Source organism: Adiantum capillus-veneris, chromosome 1, assembly GCF_014529385.1.
Source record: "Adiantum capillus-veneris isolate H3 chromosome 1, ASM1452938v2, whole genome shotgun sequence".
Lineage (NCBI taxonomy): Eukaryota > Viridiplantae > Streptophyta > Polypodiopsida > Polypodiales > Pteridaceae > Adiantum > Adiantum capillus-veneris.
Window position 1 is genome coordinate 60,266,088 of NC_140931.1, and position 19,265 is coordinate 60,285,352.

At 46.3% G+C, this 19,265-nt stretch overlaps 1 protein-coding gene across 2 annotated transcripts in view; it reads left to right on the forward strand.

The window, feature by feature from the left end:
* The window catches only part of LOC147464864 (NADP-dependent malic enzyme-like), a 134,913-nt gene that overhangs the window by 101,865 nt on the left and 13,783 nt on the right, over positions 1-19,265 (forward strand). The window contains exons 11-12 of one of the 2 annotated variants that reach the window (XM_086516928.1): positions 16,259-16,306; positions 16,410-16,463. The exons of the other annotated variant lie outside the window; for it this stretch is intronic. Coding sequence (XP_086373054.1) covers positions 16,259-16,306; positions 16,410-16,463 — 102 coding nt within the window. The remainder of the gene's footprint in view (positions 1-16,258; positions 16,307-16,409; positions 16,464-19,265) is intronic. 2 annotated transcript variants of the gene reach the window in all.

Below are 19,265 nucleotides of genomic sequence, written 5' to 3' on the forward strand. Positions count from 1 at the left end.
GTTTGCCAAGTGAATATTTCTGAGCTTAGCAGCTATATGTAACAATGATATGGGTACCAGTAAGACCGTCCCATGGAGGAATCATGCCAGGCGTCTAACTTATCAAATGAATTGCTGTTGCAAGGTGCTCGATGGGGCTGTAATGAGCCCAGCATCCTCAGCATGTGGGTAATGAATACGATCAAATTGAAACTCTTGACAAGGTTTCATGCTGGCTCCTCAGCCCATGAGTCTGAATGAGCACAGTACTACCTCTTTGAGTAGTGTTAATCACTGCACATGCCCTTTGTGGCATATCACTGCCTATTATGTCCAAATATATGTCACAAGATTTTCTCTTGGAATCCAATTTATATGCGACCTCCTTGTAAGTGTGGCCTGTAGCACAATATTTAGGTGCTTTGCGACAACCATGAAGCAGAAGAAATCCTTTTCCCTTGTGCTAGCCTCTCTTTAGTGCACCTTCAGAGGGCAAGTATATGGTGCACATAAAAAGAAAGATATATTTGTGTCCCCCAAAGACCAAAATAGCCCATGAAACCCAACAAGGTACAACTAATTATGATATCTTTCAGTATAAATAGGCACAAGAGTGAAGCATCATCCTAACCAAATCCTTGCTAGAATAGAGAAGAATCTTCTCAATAGCTCTAAGGATGAGTGCTATCATCCTTAGACATCAGGCTCAGTTTCTTAATGCCGATGTGTCCACCAATGAGTGTGAACCTTTAAGTTAGGGCAGTTAAAGGAGTTCAATAAATACACCCTTAGGTTAGGGAAGTTAAGAAGTTATATAACGAGGACCCTTAGCTTATTTTTTTTCTACCTTGCGTGATCACCACATTTTGACTGCAACATTTGGTAGTGCCAGGACACTCTAACTACGGCTAGGGTCTGAACTCGTGGTGTGGGATGCCAGTGTTTGAAGGGGCTCTAGGCCAGAATAGCTGGAGGATTCCATTCTTAGGGGTGAGAAAGTGAGGTTGTAGGGGAGGGCAGGAGGTGTGGATGGCTACTAACTCCTTATTTGTATGTCTGAATGGTTCTTTTGTCCTGGCATGTGCGCAAGAGGTGCAAAAAGGATTCTATGGGAGCACTTACAGAATCTTCTTACTCTTTTGTACATGGCATGGATAATTAAGCCCATGCAGGAGAATTGGATATGGGGGCCAGCATGCAAGCTAGTGGTGGGAGTCTTTTGTGTGTCGTTTTCTTTTTCTTGTTTTAATGAATTCTAGTGGGTTGTGGTTAATGTTGAAAGAGTAAATGGAGAATGGAGCCTGGTTGTAGGCGCCATGACGTAGTTTGTTTTCTTGTTTGGTGGGTCCTTAGTGTTTGGCTCTATGGGTGTGGGTATGATGGGTGGTCTATTAGCCTCGTCATAAGCTCTGCGCCCCTCCTTGGTGATGTTTCACTGGTTGAAGTGCTACATAGCCTTGTTGATTGCCGCCATGGATCCGTGGAGTTTTGATGCAGAGTGGATGTGCGGTGGTGATGCCTCTTCTGTTGGTGTCACCCTTCGGCCTTGGAGATTTGGAGTCTTATTGACTCTTAGGTGGAGTTTTCGGCGTTCGTCCTAAGTCTGGGTGGCATGTTTCTTTGTTACAGCCGTCTTTCACTCCTTTGGCCCTAGCCTTTGATGTATCACCCACCTTTTTTTGTAACTCTATATGGCTGGTGGTTTTTCTCCTTCGGTTTGTTGTCATTGTTATGTTTCACTACTAGTTCCACATATCATGTGAGACCTTTAAGCTCATGTAATGCCTACGGGCCTTGGAACTTGTTTACGTGATACAAAAGGGTATAAGCCCTCCTTTGAAATGAAATGAAATGTTATATTAACGTCTTCAAAAGGACAAAATAACCTATGAGACCAAAGTGATACAATCTTGGTGGATCTAAAATCCAATGTCTTGGTACAAAAATAAAATGAAGTAAAGTGAAAAACTAAAATCTTAACTGCTAGATGTGAACTAATCATTAGTTGGAATTGTGTAGGATATGAGTAGGGGGGTGAAAGTAGTGACTGGGGGCTAATACAGCATAATGTGGGTGTGCGTGTGGGAATATAATGGGTGAGAGCTGATACAAAGGCTGATACAAGATGAGCAGGGTGTACAATCCTCAAAAGAGCTATATCGTAGGAGATCCATCATCAGTCGTTGGCGGATCTCCTCAAATCTTCTCCATGGTCAATAGTCTGACTGGGCGTCGTGCATGTTGGGCCAAAGTGATCCAAATCCTCTGATGCAGGCTTCGTCGATGCTGTGTAGTCCTCTGTAGTCGTGGGCGTCTAGATCTCCCTAGCTCTGTTGCTTGATCGATCAACGTGCCTCTGGTGTGAGGAGAATGTGAGCTATGCTGTGGTAGCTGCTCCTCGGGCTGCCAAGTGTTCACTCTAAAGAAGTCTGTGATCCGTCTCTTTCTCTGTGTCTGCGCAGCTCGAGCAAAAATAGACCCAGACATCTTTGGTCCTCATACCCATCACTCTAGAGAGTGGTCCAAAGTCCTCTTTGAACAGGAAGTGAAAGCAGCCTCGTATTTATAGTAAGGTTAGTGGCATGTGTAGTGCAACTCAGTATCAGTCTCCATGTGACATAGGGGACATGTCCTGGCCTTTGCTAGTACTCCGTTGTATCTACTAGTCTCGATCCGAAGCTGGTGTGAAGATGTGCGTATTTGCCAATAGCACAGCGTATTCCATGAGATAAGTGGGTGTCCATGTATCTGGGCCTCGTCACAAAACCATCCTCAGTAAATTGGAGAAGATGCTTTGTATAGAAAGCCATCTTCGTGCCCAACTCGTGTGCCGGTTGTATCCAATTCGTCCTAGTATTTAGGTGAGTCGGGTCTTGGTGGATGAGCCTGGTGATCTTGGACTGTGTAAGAGTCAGAGTTGGTGCATCCAATGATTACTGGAAGGGGGGCAATTTGTCCATGCTGAACCTATGTACATGAAACCATGATGTCATCTCCCCATACCAGCATGTTGTGTCTCCCTGCAAAGCTAACTGTAGAAAGGTCTCAAGTGCTAGACAGGCATATCTATCTTTGGGGAGGTCCCACAAGTGGTGTAAAAAGGAGATTGACCTAGTAAGCGCCTCAACCACTAGTGGGGGGGTAGCTAGCTCTACTCAAATAATGTCATGTGGTACCGAAGCCTTGGCTCTAATAAGCCACAAGATCATAGAGACTAGAGGCTTCTCCATATCTCCCCATCCATCAGTGCGATCCAACCTCCCGTGATGGTCCAACAAAGGCCCCCATATTTAAACTCCATAGATCACACATGTGAAGAAGCAACAGGGGTTGCAGATGACTTTCCAGATAGCAGTCTCTTAGAGGTGGATATCACTCCGGAATGGTACGGTGATGTATTGCATTTGCTATCTACTAGCACGTAACCTGATAATGCATCTCCATTGCAAAAGAGAAGATTTCTTTTGAAGTCGAGGCCATTCACTCTAATTGGGGGCTAGCTCTACAAATCCAGACTAGATGGTGCTCTGAGACGGTGTGTCTCCCCTCATGAAGTTGAGAATATTCTGGAGGATGCCCACAGTGGTCTCACTGGTGGCCATTACCCTGGTCACATAACCGCCCAAAAGATTCGACAGAGTGGTCTATGGTGGCTCTACGTTTTCAGGGATGCAATTGCCTATGTGAAAGTATGTGATGTGTGTTAGCGCTGTGGACCTAAACCAAGCAAGCAGTCCAACTATCCTCTGCATGTCTCTATGGCATGGCTACCCTTTGAGAGATGGGGCATAGATTTTGTGGGTCCAATTACTCCCCCGGCCCAACGAGGTATCCGGAAGTATCTGCTAGTGGCTACATATTATACAATCAATTGGGCGAAGGTACTGGCAACAACTGATTGCATTGGCAATACTGTAGCTAAGTTTCCATATGAAAATATTTTGTGCAGGTTTGGATGTCCCCTGGAGATCACCTGTGGTAGGGGCAGTCACTTTGTTAATAAAATGATTTCAACCTTGCTCGCTAACTACAAGATTTTTCACCGTAAGTCTTGTTCCTATTACCCTAGAGAAAATGGGCAGGCCAAGAGCACCAATAAGGTTCTAATAGCCCTTCTGCGGAAAGCATGTCATTTACATCCGGCGTATTGGACTCCAGCTATCCACGGTACTCTTTGGGCTTACCGCACTTCTTCCAAAGCCACGACCAACCACACCCCATTTCTGTTAGCCTTCGGTTTGGAAGCAATAGCACCCTTTGAATTCAACTCTGGATCTCCACGGGTAGGCTGTCTGTGCGCCAATGGGAGTTTGGGGTCTGCCTCTGTTTCTCGTCTCGCCCTATTGGAAGAAAGCCGCCGTTTGGCTTCTCAGGCTCTTGAATTCGAGCAGCTTCGTCGCAAGGCATGGCATGATCGCCATCTCAGAAAGCCAAAAGTTATGCAAGGATCATTGGTGCTACTGCATCAAGCTAGATATCAGAAAAAAGCAAAGAAGTTGGTCCCAGCTTGGCAAGGTCCATTCATGGCACACGAAATTTTGCCACAAGGACCGATCCAGCTTGTAACTTTGGAGGGTGTTCCCTTGCCGCTGGTAAATGGCTCTAGAATCAAGTGTTATTATCCCTTTGGTAAACACCCTGCAGCCGTTTCGCCACCTGTAATTGTTATGCCTATAAGTATAGGGTCCTGAATCTCCCATCTCTTTTCTTTCCATTACCTTTCCACTACAGCCGATGTTATGTTAATGTCTCTGCACACTCTTAGTCTCTCCTATGCGTGTAGGAGTCTCCACATTTCCTCCTAAGGTATACTTTCTCTACACATTGTGTAAGTGGGGTACTTGTTTCGTCTTGAACTTCTTGTAATCCAATCATTCTTTCCATAATGCTTTCTATGGGTCTCTCTAGTTGAACTCCTTGGCTAGATCTGTATTGTCTCCTGTGATAGTTTCCTATGAAGTAAAACTCTCTTCATCTTTCTCTTCTTCTAGTGTAACACACTTGGGGCATTGGGAGACTTTTCTAAGTTCCCATTCTTCTTTTAAGTTCCCATTCTTCTTTTAGTAGCACAAATTGTCTGTCTCCAGTCTCCTAATTGCCTTGCAGTTCTTACATAAACCTTCACTGCCCCAAACCTCCCTACTTCCTCCTAGGCCTAATTGCCCTCGCCCCCTCTCTATCTCCCTCTCGCTCCTATCCTCATCCCCTCGCCCCTATCTTCCCTCCTTTCGTCCCTGGAGCATTGAGGGTTGCACACGACTCCATATATACACTGTGAAATTATCCAAGCACCACAATAGGAAGTGAAGGACTCTAGGATAAATAAAAACGCGTTGGCCATACTCATATGGAACCTCCATCATCCTCTCTGTGTGTGGCAAGATCGCCTCACTTGCCCTGAAATGTAACACTAGCACTCCATTCAAGTCAAGATTAAGAACCCTTGGATCCTTTTCTATGGGAGGGGGTGCTTGATTTAAGTCTGGCTCATTAACTGACAAGGGTGGTGGCATACAATCAATGATTATTTCCTCTACTGGGAGGACTACTCGCTTTTGATGCAGCATTTTCTTTTTCTTTGGTGATGGTGGCCATGCAAACATACCAATCCCCCGACAAACTTTCATTTAGCCATAACTAGCCCATTCCAACTCTGATTCCTAGCTGGTTGCTGCGAGTTCTCTCCGTCGTTCCCAGCATGTGGTGCATCAATTAGGTGGCCATGGTGATGCCTACGTGTGGCTCTTGCCCGATGGTACGCATGGTGTGTCGAAAAAAAAAAACTTTCATTTAGCCATAACTTGCCCATTCCAACTCTGATTGGAAATCCGAGAAGACCGGCATGCTCCACAACATGAGCACTTCAATCCTATTCACTGACACTAGCTCTAACCATTTTTCCCCACTTGCCCTATTCATCGGGAATCTGCAATGCATTCCAAATTTGGACCGCTATATCTTTCACACCGTGGCTCCGTTTGAGAAGCAGTCTATACCGGCTCCTAGAGAATCTCGGACACTAACTTCTAGGGCACATTCCCACACTTTAACACTAGTCTTGTAATTCGACACTCAAGTGTCCTAAGACACTAGAGCGTCCTGTTTTCCTATCAAGTTTTGGGCAATTTATTTTTCCACATAGAAAGAAGTTTTTACACCTTGCTTCTACCATAGGTTGATTATGAGAGAAAGAAAAGATTAGATCTTTTCTATGTCAAAATACAAGCCCTATGAAGAGAACTGTTGTAGTAAAATTTCAAGCTGTTTTACGAGAAAATATCAATAAAATTCTTATATCTTTTTATAGAGATGACCTTTTTTATGTTTGTAAAATCCAAGTGTTGGTACTCGGTGTTATAAAATTTTTCCACATAGAAAGAATTTTTTACACCTTTCTTCTATCATAGGTTGATTATGAGAGAAAGAAAAGATTAGATTTTTTCTATGTCAAAATACAAAATCTATGAAGAGAATTGTTGTAGTAAAATTTCAAGCTGTTTTGCCAAAAAATATCATAAAATTCTTATGTCTTTTTATAGAGATGACCTTTTTTATGTTTGTAAATGCCAAGTGTTAGTACTCAGTGTTAGAAACAATGGAATGACCTTCAAATAATAGTTTCCAAGTCACTTGCAAGTTATAGACAGAATTTTATACTCGAGTACAAACTGACTAAGAGCATAATTTTGGTCTCTCAAATGTCCCTCATGGAATTGGGGCTATTCTAGTGCAATTGCAGTCTTACAATCTTTTAACAGTTTCAATTGTTTCTCTCACCGAGACGGTGAGCGGTCGTGTGGCGGGCAACTTGTAGCAGGCTACAGTGTCACTTTCAGGACACACAGTTAGTACAGTTAATCTAGCCTGCTTCACACTGGACGGACTCTCTAGGCTGGGCAATGACACTTGGCATGGATACGGACGGTGGTCTAGTGGATATTGTGGCCAGGCCACCACCACCACCACCACCAATTTGGGGATAGACTTAGATGGCTAGCATTTATGAGCCGTTGGTGGCTCTTTATGATTGTACATGTGAGTAGTAGTTGATGGGTCAGGATTATCATCTTCTTCATATATGGTCCAGCGTCGTGTAGAGTAGCGAGTCTATACACACAGCACGTCTGCACCATCCCCTGCACATCTGAGCCTCGACACCCCCATTGTACCCGTGAGTTCTGGGCTCGTGCTGAGTGTGCTGCTACGCTAGAGTCTGTATCGGTTCTTTGAGATAGTCAAGTCCATATGTTCTGGTCTGCTATTGTGTCTCTGCGTTGATCATCTGTTAGTTATTGTTTCCTTTGTTTTCATTCTGTTTTGAGTGAGATGTTACGCACGTTGCACTGAGGAGCACCCACTGTAGAGAGCACGACACACTATCCGCTCTACACCAGAAAATGAGCCCATGGCACAAATTTAAAGGCCCTTAGCCTCTTAAAAGGAGTTTTATGCAAAGCGTCAAACTCAAAGAATCTGGTCTCAAAAACTGGTGTGAAAAGCTGCCAGCACAAATTTTAGAAATCCGTACAGGTGCCATGTGTAACAGACTTGGACACTCCAAGTCAAGAATCAACCGCGACGACACCAAATAACCACTTCAAAACAATTCACAGATCACAATAGATTTGCACTGGCCCGGCGGAGTTCCGTGCCTAGAGATATTGGCCCCAAAGACTGGCGTCCCTTTCGGTATTTCTTTTTGTATTAATCAATCATCAAAGTACAAGAGAGCGGTTAGGGTTTCACTCTCAGACTCTGCGTCCAGATGCCCTGAGAAGTGAGGCCCTCACCACTAATTTAAAGATTACAAGGGATGCCGAAAAGCAGAGCCCCAAAAGCTTTTAAAATAGAAAGCATCAGTTCTCTCTCTCTCTTAGAGAGTCTTTTCTCTTTTTTTATTAAAAAAAAGCAAAATTCGCGTCGCTCATCATTTTCCAAAAGCCTTTGCGATTTTCGAAAATCAGGGTTTCTGGCAGAAATTAGGATTTTCAGGAATTTTAGGGTTTTTGGCAGAAATTAGGGTTTCTGCTGTCCGCCACGTCATCACTTTGTGACATACCCCCCTCTTGAAAGCATTGTAATCGACCGCGATTACGCATGCAAAACCGACAAAAGCCATAAACCGTCTTAGCAGACACTGACTGTTAGTACCTATGTACTAGGAACACACATCTAGCATATGTACAAAATTGACGGTCACATCACACGACATCACAGGACATCACCAGACATCACAGGACATCACATGACATTCAACATTCATTCGGATCTTAGAGCATGATTTATCGGCAATGTAGCTAGCAATCACATCCAGGTCCAATCGGGACCTCATCGATGTCCGATTGACTAACCCCTATTGCAACCATGTATATTCAAGATCAATTAGACCAAAATGCTGCAGTCATTTCGTCTATCAGTTCCTGCACTCACAAGAAGTCAAGAACAAATCAGTATCATAATCAGGAATTCCATTTCATAAAGTCATCTAGCAGAATACTGTCAGCTCTCAGTATCCCTGAAGCTCAAAGAGACATCAGTGACTTTAGTATCAAAATCGAGGCATCTGTTGACAAAGGAGCGGAGTAACTCCCCTCTTGTGCATCCCACTGCACCAGATCTTCGGCCAAGCTGAGTTTCAGGGTTCCGTTTGGAGTAGACTATGCTAAACCAAAACATCGAGGTAAAGTTTCACAATCCGAGGAGTATCTGCTAGGTCCTCCTCCATCGACTTCGCATCAAATGAAGGAAAGTTCTTGAACTTAACCAAGAACCGCCTTCAGACTTTACCTTTCTTCGTATCATTATGTGCCAAAATCTTCTCAGGAACAAGGATCTCCTCGTTTTCTTCCACTTCGGGTTGCTCATCAAGCTCCCCATCATCAAGCACATCACCTTTAACAGGGTTCAAGAGACTCACATGCAATGCATTATGAATCCTCCAAGTATCTGGCAGTTTCAATCGGAAGGAGACATCATTTATCTTTTCAGTAATCTGGAAAGGTCCGTAGTATCACATACTAAGCTTTGGAAAAAGCCTCTCCTTTCCCTTTTTCTTTCGTAGGCGTGCCTTCTCAAAAGTAAGAGCACCCAATCATCCTCCTTCAATTTCAAGTCGCGACGATGGCGATCCGCTGCCTTTTTCTGTCGTTCTTGAGACTCCTGCAAAGTCTCGCGAACCTTGGCAAAAGCCGTATCCAAACCTCGCGAATATTCATCCACTTCAAATTTCTAATCTTTCGTGCTTGGGAAGGATGGAACCTTCGCAGCACTTTCAACAATCACACATGGCGTCTTCCCCGTCGAAGAGTGTATCGTGTTATTGTAGGCAAATTCCACCAAAGGTAAGTTCTTTTTCCATTGAGTCTTCTTATCCGAGATACAAGACTTCAATAAATCTAAAATCAGTGAATTGGCAATCTCAAATTGCCCGTCAGTCTGCAAGTGGAACGATGACGAGAACTGCAACTGCGTGCCAATGTTCTCCCAAATTGCCTTCCAAAACAAACTCATAAATCTGGGGTCTCTCTCGGAGACAATCGTCTCAGACGTGCCATGTAATCGGAAAATCATCGTGATCGTTCTGTGTTCTCGGGAGATCAAAAATGAAATCCATTGCAATACTTTCCCAGGGGTGGGTGGGTGGGTATGGGTAAAGGCTGTAACAATCCCTGTGCCTTATGCATGTCAAACTTGACCTTCTGGCATACCAAGCAACTGCGCACAAACTCTTCCACATCCTTTTTGAGTCTCGGCCCAAAGAAGTATCTCTCTACCCCTTTCATGGTGGTAGCAATGCCGCGGTGACCCGTAAAAGGTGGATAGTGGCATTCAATCATAACCTTTTCCCTCAATGGCTGTGTAACGCACAACGTAGTCTTTTTCATCAAGTAGCCTTCCCGAAGGGAGTATCCAGCTACTGTCTCCCCATCCCGTATCCGTGTGAAAATATCTGCAAAGTCTGTATCTGTGGCATACTGATCGACCATATCCTCGAAGCTCCTATGATGTATCGCGGAAACAGCTAGAACCAACGGTTTCCGAGACAAAGCATCTGCCACCACATTCTTCTGTCCCTGCACATGGACAATCTCGAAGTGGAACTGTGACAAGATGTTCACCCACCGCATCTGCTTTTCCGAAAGCTGCTTCTGTGACAAGAAGTAGCGCAAACTCTGATGGTCTGTAAAGACAGTAAAATCCGCTCCGAGTAGGTAATGCCGCCACTGAGTAAGAGCATGGATAACCGCCAAAATCTCTTTCTCATAGATCTGTGCTCTCATCTCCGGCCTAGAGAACAAACGGCTCTCGTAAGCTATGACATGGCCTTCTTGCATCAAGACCGCACCCAGACTACGACCACAAGCATCACAATACACTTCAAATGACTTCTGCAAGTTCGGCAAAGTCAAAACAGGTCCCGTAGTCAATTTCTCTTTCAATGTCCGAAAGGTAGTCACCTCTGTGGGTCCCCACGAAAAAGGTACTCCTTTCTGTGTCAAGGTATGCAAAGGGGAAGCAACCTCTGCAAACTTTCGTATGAACCGCCTGTAGTACGAACACAGTCCCAAGAAGCTTCTAACTTCATGGACATTCCTCAAATCGGGCCAATCATGGATAGTCTCTATCTTGGCTGGGTCCATTTGCACTCCTGTTGTTGCTGACACAATGTGTCCCAAAAAGTGTATCTCTGGTAGGAAAAAATCACTTTTCTTTGCATTAATCACTAACGTGTGATCTCGTAATGCCTGAAAGATTTGAAGCAGATGATCTCTGTGTTCTGCCTCATTCTTGGAGAAAACAATGATGTCGTCAAAGAAAGTGCCAACAAATAGCTTGTACTCTCGAAAAATCCTGTCCATCATCCGGTTAAATGTCGCACGAGCATTGGTTAAGCCAAAAGGCATCACCAAAAACTCAAATAACCCAAAAGTTGTCCGAAAAGTTGTCTTGTAGACATCTCCTGGCGCTATCCTGATCTGATGATATCCACTCTTCAAGTCAATCCTGCTAAAGCACGAGGATCCCTATAACCTGTTGAGTATATCATCGATCCTAGGAATCGGAAATCTGTTCTTGATGGTGATTTCGTTGAGAGTGCTATAATCGATGCACATTCTCCAAGATCCGTCTTTCTTCAAAAATCCTGTCCATCATCCGGTTAAATGTCGCACGAGCATTGGTTAAGCCAAAAGGCATCACCAAAAACTCAAATAACCCAAAAGTTGTCCGAAAAGTTGTCTTGTAGACATCTCCTGGCGCTATCCTGATCTGATGATATCCACTCTTCAAGTCAATCCTGCTAAAGCACGAGGATCCCTATAACTTGTCGAGTATATCATCGATCCTAGGAATCGGAAATCTGTTCTTGATGGTGATTTCGTTGAGAGTGCTATAATCGATGCACATTCTCCAAGATCCGTCTTTCTTCAAAACCAACAACACTGGAGAGCAATATGGTGAAGTACTAGGCTGGACAAGACCCTTTTCCAAGAGGTCTTTCACTTGGTTCATAATCTTTTCATTCTGTACTCAGCTCACACGGTAAGGTGGCCGATTCGGTTGCGTGCTTCCAAGTATAAGATCAATGGTTTGATCTTCAGGCCCTCTGAAAAGCAATCGGCATGAGTGTGGAGAAAAATCTTGGCGTTCTTTTGATCAGGTCAAAACATATTCAACCTTTATCCAGTGTTCAGTTCTCTGCCAAAAAAATGAGTAAGAAACTGAAGTTCATCAAGTACAATCTCTAAGCCCTTCATTTATCAAAGTCGCTTTCTCGGCCCGGTAGTCAACCACGGCGTAGTTCTTGTGGTACCAAGGGATCCCGAGTAGAACGTCACTCGCGTGCCCTGAACACCCCTTTCATTGCAAACGAAGTTTGCCAATGCTCGGTGTAATGGCAACATCCAATCGAGTGCCAGTCGAACTACCTCCGCCTATGGCGTCAGTCTGTCGGGCTTAATTCCAAATCAAGCCGCCAATTCCAAGTGAAAAGAACTTGGCCTTGGCTCCTTCAAAAGAGCTTCCTGATCCTTCACTTTGCCCCAAAAAAAGCGGCAAAGTTTGTACTTTAATTCATTTGATTCGGTGCAAGTCCCACACCATGTGGTACCAGTTCTGCTTTTCTATCTGCCTTTTCTGCCACATTCCTCAGCTGCTCTCAAACTCTTAGGCCTGTCGTCGTCTTTATCATTCTGTTCTTTCTGTGCCTTTTTAGGGTACTTCGAGGAGATATGTCCATGTTCCCCGCATCCAAATCACTTCCCCTCTCTGATGAAGCGAGCTCTCTCCTCATGAGTAAGCTTGGGTCGTGCATCGTTTTTCTCTGGGTTGCTCTTTTTCTTTCTACTTTCACTCCCAGAAGTCTGTTCGGCTCGTTGTGTCATGGCCTCATCTGTGGGGTAGGTCAAACTGCCAGAGTGAATGGCAAAGCCCCGCTTCGCATGACTCATCAACTCCTGAATAGAAGCTGACTTCTATTTCAAGCAGTGATCTCGGATCTCTGTAGGTAGACCCAAGGTAAGCCGCTCAATCTGTTCTCTGAACGAGATCTTCTTGAATGAAGAGGCGGGTAGAAAAGAGCTCCAGAATCTTTCACCATAAGCATTGATTGTATCTTTCTTGGTCATCCGAAGATGGTTCCAAGCAGCTCGTATATCTTGTTCATATTCTTGCGTCAACCAAGAAGAAATAAAAAGCTTCTTAAATTTCAGCCATTTAACTGGCGCACTCTTGTTAAAAGAAGCGTGGACCACCAAGTACAAGCATTCCCCTTAAGGTAAGAGGTAGCTCTCTGAATCTTGGAGTGCTCTGAATAGCGTCCTCTCGCGAAAGCGATGTCAAACTGCTGTATAAAAAACAAAGCCTTCGAAGCATCTGAGTATCCTGAAAAGTATCAAACTTGATCGAGTGGCCACCTTCCTTAAACTCTCGGACTTTCTTGCTTTCATCTTCGAGAAAGTCATACTGGTTGGCTTTGTAAAAATTCTTCTTGTTCGCATAAAAGTTTCCATGATCAGAATTTGAGTTGTCTATAGACAAGTCCTCAGTAGAACTGTCAGTCTCTGGGCGAGATGTAGCCTTCTTTGCCTTTTTTCTTGCCCTTTCCGAAGCTTTGTTTCTTGCTTCACTTTTTACCTTTTCTGTCTTCTTCGCTCGAATCTGAGGAGCTAGAAGAACTATCAGAAGAAGAAGAAGAAGAACTGGGTAGGTCTTCAAATCGAACACGCTTCTTCTGTTTCTTTGCCTTGTCAAAAGTCGACTGACGACCCAAATATCCCGGGAAGTTAGTGCCTTTCTTCTTCTTTTTGCCGTGCTTTTTGGCTTTCTTTTGCACGTCGAAAAGCTGAGCAATCCGTGCATCAACCACATTCTCTAGTTCCTTCTCCGTATATTTCTTGGAGGGAGTAGATTTCTTGAGAGCGGGTTTCGGGAGTGGTGTTGTGGTTCTCTGCCACTCCATTTGTACGTCTTCCAAAGAGGTCTGGTTCATATATTTTTCCATCTTCGGGTCCTTGGCAAAATTGAGCATCATCTTTGTTGCATCGCCGATCAATTGACGACGCTCCATCTCTTGCTGCTCCGCCTGAGTAGCCCAAGGCGGGCCATACTCTCTGTCTGAATCTTCGTTGTGATCCCAGCCCGCATCTCCAGATGCAAAGGGAGTCAACTGATCATTGCCTGAAGCCATAGGTGCTGCGGAAAAAAAAATTCGGGGATCAGATTTCCCATAGAAGAGAAATCGGCCGTGCTCTGATACCACTGTAACAGACTTGGACACTCCAAGTCAAGAATCAACCGCGACAGCACCAAATAACCACTTCAAAACAATTCACAGATCACAATAGATTTGCATTGGCCCGGCGGAGTTCCGTGCCTAGAGATATTGGCCCCAAAGACTGGGGCCCCTTTCGGTATTTCTTTTTTGTATTAATCAATCATCAAAGTACAAAAGAGCGGTTAGGGTTTCACTCTCAGACTCTGCATCCAGATGCCCTGAGAAGTGAGGCCCTCACCACTAATTTAAAGATTACAAGGGATGCCCAAAAGTAGAGCCCCAAAAGCTTTTAAAATAAAAAGCATCAGTTCTCTCTCTCTCTTAGAGAGTCTCTTCTCTTTTTTTATTAAAAAAAAGCAAAATTCGCGTCGCTCATTATTTTCCCAAAAAAAAAGTAAAATAAAAAAAAATAGCCTTCGCGATTTCCGGAAATCAGGGTTTCTGGCAGAAATTAGGGTTTGCAGGAATTTTAGGGTTTTTGGCAGAAATTAGGGTTTCTGCTACCCGCCACGTCATCACTTTGTGACACCATGTCATCAGCGTAAAACGCGAAAATGTGTACAAGTGCTAGGTAGCATGTCAGCATGTTTTGCGGGCTGTCCGTAGCTGCCACATCATCATTTTCTACGCTTTTACGGGCCCCATCAGACGGGGTCCCATAAGTTGGTAGGACTTCTTCCTTTTAGGGTTTAGGCCCCTCGGCCGGGATCTACAGGTTGGCTCCGTTCTTCAGTGGCTTGACACTTCAGCAGTTTGTGAGACGTGTGATGGCCTTCATCTACTGTCTAATCTCACTCTCCGTGATCTCTCCCAATGCTTGGTGAGCCGGTAGATGTTGGTATAGGTCTCTGCACTCCCCATTGTACCATCGGATGGGACATCGTCCCAGGAGGAGGTGGTCAGCCGCTATGAATGGTGTGGGGGAAGCACTTGAGGGTTGAAGTGTGTAGGAGAGCGGAGAGCTGGTTAGTGAGTATGGCTAGTGGTGTCTCTGGATCGAGTGTATATCCCCTCTTATATGTGTGGTGTGTATATAGGTGGTGGTGGTGGTATGGTGAAGTATGTGAGCAAGTGGGCTGCCTCGCGAAAGCCGATGATGTAATTCACTGTACTGCTGCCTCTTGGTATTGATGGTGACATGCATTGCAAGCCCTCGGGTGATGGCTATTGCGCCATCCCGTTATAAATAACAAGACGGTGCTGTGATCCTAAACGGATCAGGTGTCGTTCGTATGGTGTGGGTGTAGTGGTATTTGTGGAGGTTCTCTCTCTGCCCCTGTGAGCTCCATGGTGGAAAGTAGCTCTGGGTTGTCAAAGTCAAATGTCACACTGTCCGCTCTGTATCCTGGCGTTAAAGTCTCCCATAAGAAAGACTTCCCCCAATCTGGACAACTCCATGATCTCCTCCTAGAGGCATGCATGTGGTGAGTGCGTGTCATCTTCCTCTACCCCAGCATGTGTGTGAGACTCCTTTGTCTCTCCTCCTCCTGTTTGTGCAAATCTGGATCCACTGGGTGCAAAGTAACAAATGGCAATATAGAGGATGTGCTACTCAGATAGCTCAAGCCGCATCCACATGGAATGTGCGTCTGGGTCGCGTGCTAGTATATGTATCGTGCTGTGGAGTGAGCGACGATAGAGGGCTGCTACTCCATCAAAGCCTCTGGACGTGTTGTGCTGTGTACACTTCCTATGTAGAGACTCCCACTGGTAGTCCTCTACTCTAGGTAGACCTCTCTTTCGGCTCTTGTGTGTGTGAGTAGCATGGGGTGGTCTCGCGTCTCCCGGGATGTGTCCACAAGGAACCATTACAGTTCTATACCGCCATGTGTATCTCTGCATGAGGTGTCTCGTAGGTTGTGAGTCTTTAGTCAGTGGCCTTGCCATCAATGATGACCCGGCCATCGCTGTAAATGGCCCTTTCCCTCTTTGCTGGCCTGTAGTATTCGGGGCATACATGCCCAACCCTGCTCAAATTGCATGCGTGTGAGATCATCGTGAAGGTATATGGGTGGCCCCTGTAGTACACGCAATGCCACCTCTTCCTTATGAAGGTAGTCCTCTCTACCTCATTGGGAAATTGGAGGATGAGAGCTCTCTTTTTGGTGGTGTCCTTCCCCACTCCATGTCTTGGCAAACAGGAGTCGTCCTTTTTTTATCCTAGCTTGAAGGAAATCTCTTTGGCATTTTCTTCGGGGGTAGAGGTGGGTGTCTCCATGATGCTTGTCACTCGCACATTGAGATGAAGTGCTTGTCTCATCTTCTCCTCCTCTATTGCGGTTTGTATAAGGAGGTGCTCACCTATTTGGGTTTCCTCTGACTTCTTTGCTTAGGTTTTTGCGTACTACCTCCACCCATCCCTTCTTCTTGGCTTCCATCTTCTGTTCTATGGAGTAGGCTGTGTGTGTGTGTGTGTGTGTGTGTGTGTGTGTGTGTGTGTGTGTGTGTGTGTGAGAGAGAGAGAGAGAGAGAGAGAGAGAGAGAGAGAGATTCTTCATTTGACAGGCTGGTACAGGGATTGCAGAGCTGATAGCATTAGAAATGACTAAGCAGGTGAAAGAAATCATTTTGGCTGGTTACAAGTTACAACTACATTTTGCAGTTGTACTTTCAATCGAGAGTTTGTTTATAACAAATCATTTGTGGCACTTTACAGAGTAATACCTCTTTTGAAGAGGCTAAGAAAAACATCTGGATGGTGGACTCCAAGGTCCTCTCTCTCTCTCTCTCTCTCTCTCTCTCTCTCTCTCTCTCTCTCTCACGCAGCCCTCCCCCTGCCTTCACGCAGCCCCAGCCTCCTCTCTCTCGCAGCCCCCCTCCAGCCTCCCCCTCACGCAGCCCCTCCCTCCCCCTCACGCAGCCCCTCCTCGCTCCCCATCACGCAGCCATCTCTCTCTCTCTCTCTCTCTCTCTCTCTCTCTCTCTCTCTCTCTCTCTCTCTCTCTCTCTCTCTCTCTCTCTCTCTCTCTCTCTGTGCCGCCCCTTGCTGCCCTGCGTGTCCGCGCGCTGTCCACCCCCAGCTGTAGCAGTTCGCGGCACAGCCGCTGCTGCAGCCCCACCTGCCATTGCCGCCCCTGCCGCCCTGCCGCCGCTGCCATTCGCTGCCGACTCCCCCTGTTGCGTCGCTCCCGCCATTGCCCCCGCCTGCTGTTGCCGCCTGCTGCTGAACTCCCCCCCCCCCAGCCTCCCCCTCACGCAGCCCCTCCTCTCTCCCGATCACACAGCCATCTCTCTCTCTCTCTCTCTCTCTCTCTCTCTCTCTCTCTCTCTCACACACACACACACACACACACACACGGATACATACCCACACACACACTACACACATACACGCATACATACACGTACTCCCCTTCTCCCCTCTTCTTCACAATATGAAGAGAGGGTAGCTCCGAATACAACTATGTCTTCCCCCATCATCAAGACGCCGAAATCGAAAATGAAGACAACCTTCATGCTCACGAACAAGAGGCTTGCACAATTGGAGAAGGACATGAAAGAATGGTGGATGGAGAGAGAGATATGGAGGGAGGAGAAAGCCACCTTCATCAAGCTATGGAACGAAGAAAAAGAGGACATGAGAGCAGAAATCCAAAACCTCAAAGAGGAGAAGGAGAGAAGGGCACGGGAGAACGAGAAGGAGAGGGAGAGATGGAGGAAAGAGCAAGAAGAGATGAAGGCACAAATCGACCTCCTTCATGCTTCCATCATATCCCTCAACCCCGAGGAAGGAGAGATTAAAGAGGAGGCTAAGGAAGCCCTCAAGGAGGAGATCACCAAAGCCCTCACCGCAAGCATTGAGGACAAATTAGAAGCCACCAAAGAAGGATGGGTCGAAGTGGTCAAAAAGAATATCAAGAAGGTAGCAAGAGAGGAAGCCCAAAAAGATGAGGTACTCATCGTACACACAACCATCGAGGAGGAGAAAATGCGACAAGCTCGCCGTCTCAATGTGCGAGTGACCGGCATCAAAGAAGAAGAAGGGTCCACACCCGAGAGCGATGGGAAAGCTTTATGCAAGAAAGTGGGATACAAGGAAGAAGAGATCCCTTTCTCCAAAGTTTGGAGAGCCGGCAAAGATCCAAAGAAGAGAGCTCTCATCCTCCAATTCGCCTCCGAGGAGTCTCGAACTTCTTTCCTCCGAAAGAGGGTCATCTTGAGAGGGCTAGAAGGCCCCCCGATTTATCTTGATGATGACCTCACAAAGATGCAACAAGATCACCGCCGCACGTGCATGCCTAGAGTCCACCAGGCCCGCAAAGAAGGGAAGAAGGCAGTATATCGAGATGGTAGGGTTATCATTGATGGCAAGACCATCGCATAGGGACTCGCGGCCTGTGGGACACACGAGGAGATTCATGTCACGGTTTGGAATTGCAATGGAGACCTATGGACACACCCAGAGAGACTTGAGGAGGTGATGAGAGGTCGAGACATCATTCTACTTACAGAGACACAGGAGAGCCCAGAGAGAGGGTTACCACGGATACATGGTTTCCAATGGGAGTCTGTACATCGGGGATGTATGCGCCAGCACACCACTCGCGGCTCAGGAGGAGTGGCTATACTTTTTAGACAGGGGCTTCACAGCAGACTACAGATTGTTGCCCGGGACCCACAGGCCCGATACATGTGGATTCGCCTCGAGCTCTCACGAGACAGGATCGTCTACATTGCCCTTTGCTACTTTGCTCCCACAGGCTCCAGATTCGCGCCTATTGAGCAGGAGTCACCGTACGCATGCCTCACGGAGGAGATTATGGAGTACTCCACACTGGGTGAAGTCTTCCTTATGGGAGACTTCAATGCTCGTACGCGCAGTGAGCAGTGTGAGACATATGACCACGAGGACCCAGAGGCACTACACACTCTAGATGAGGAGGCTACTATGAGAGATACAGCAGACAGAGCTCCAGTCACAGCCTACGGACGACACCTACTTCGACTTGGCTCCCAGCACCGTCTCGTTATTTATAACGGGATGGCCCAGTGGCCCACCTCAGGGGGCCTGACTTGTATGCCACATGGAGTTACAGAGGGAGGGGGGAGTACAGTCGACTATATTCTGGGACCCAGGGAGGCTACACACCTTATCACATCCTTCACCATTCCACCCATACCCATCGGAGCCGACCACACATACCTCTCTTTCTCCATCACCGGAGATACCATCCCACAGAGCTCCACAGCACACACTCCACACACCACCATCCATTTCACACATGAGCTAGCCTCTCTTTACTCGGCCGAGGTCGAGCATGGCCTATGCCTCCTCCACCCATCCACACCACTCTCAGTTCTCACATCACATATCTCTTCCGTTCTCCACACTTCACCTATTAGCTCTTTTCCACACACCACTCACACAGGACGCACTCCCCCCCCCGGGACTATGCCTCAGAACCGCTGGTATGATGATGAGTGCAGAGAGTTATACCGACGCCTCCGTGCACGGCGAGCCTTAGGAGAGATCACAGAGAGAGAGGCCAGACGAGATATGAAGACGCTGACA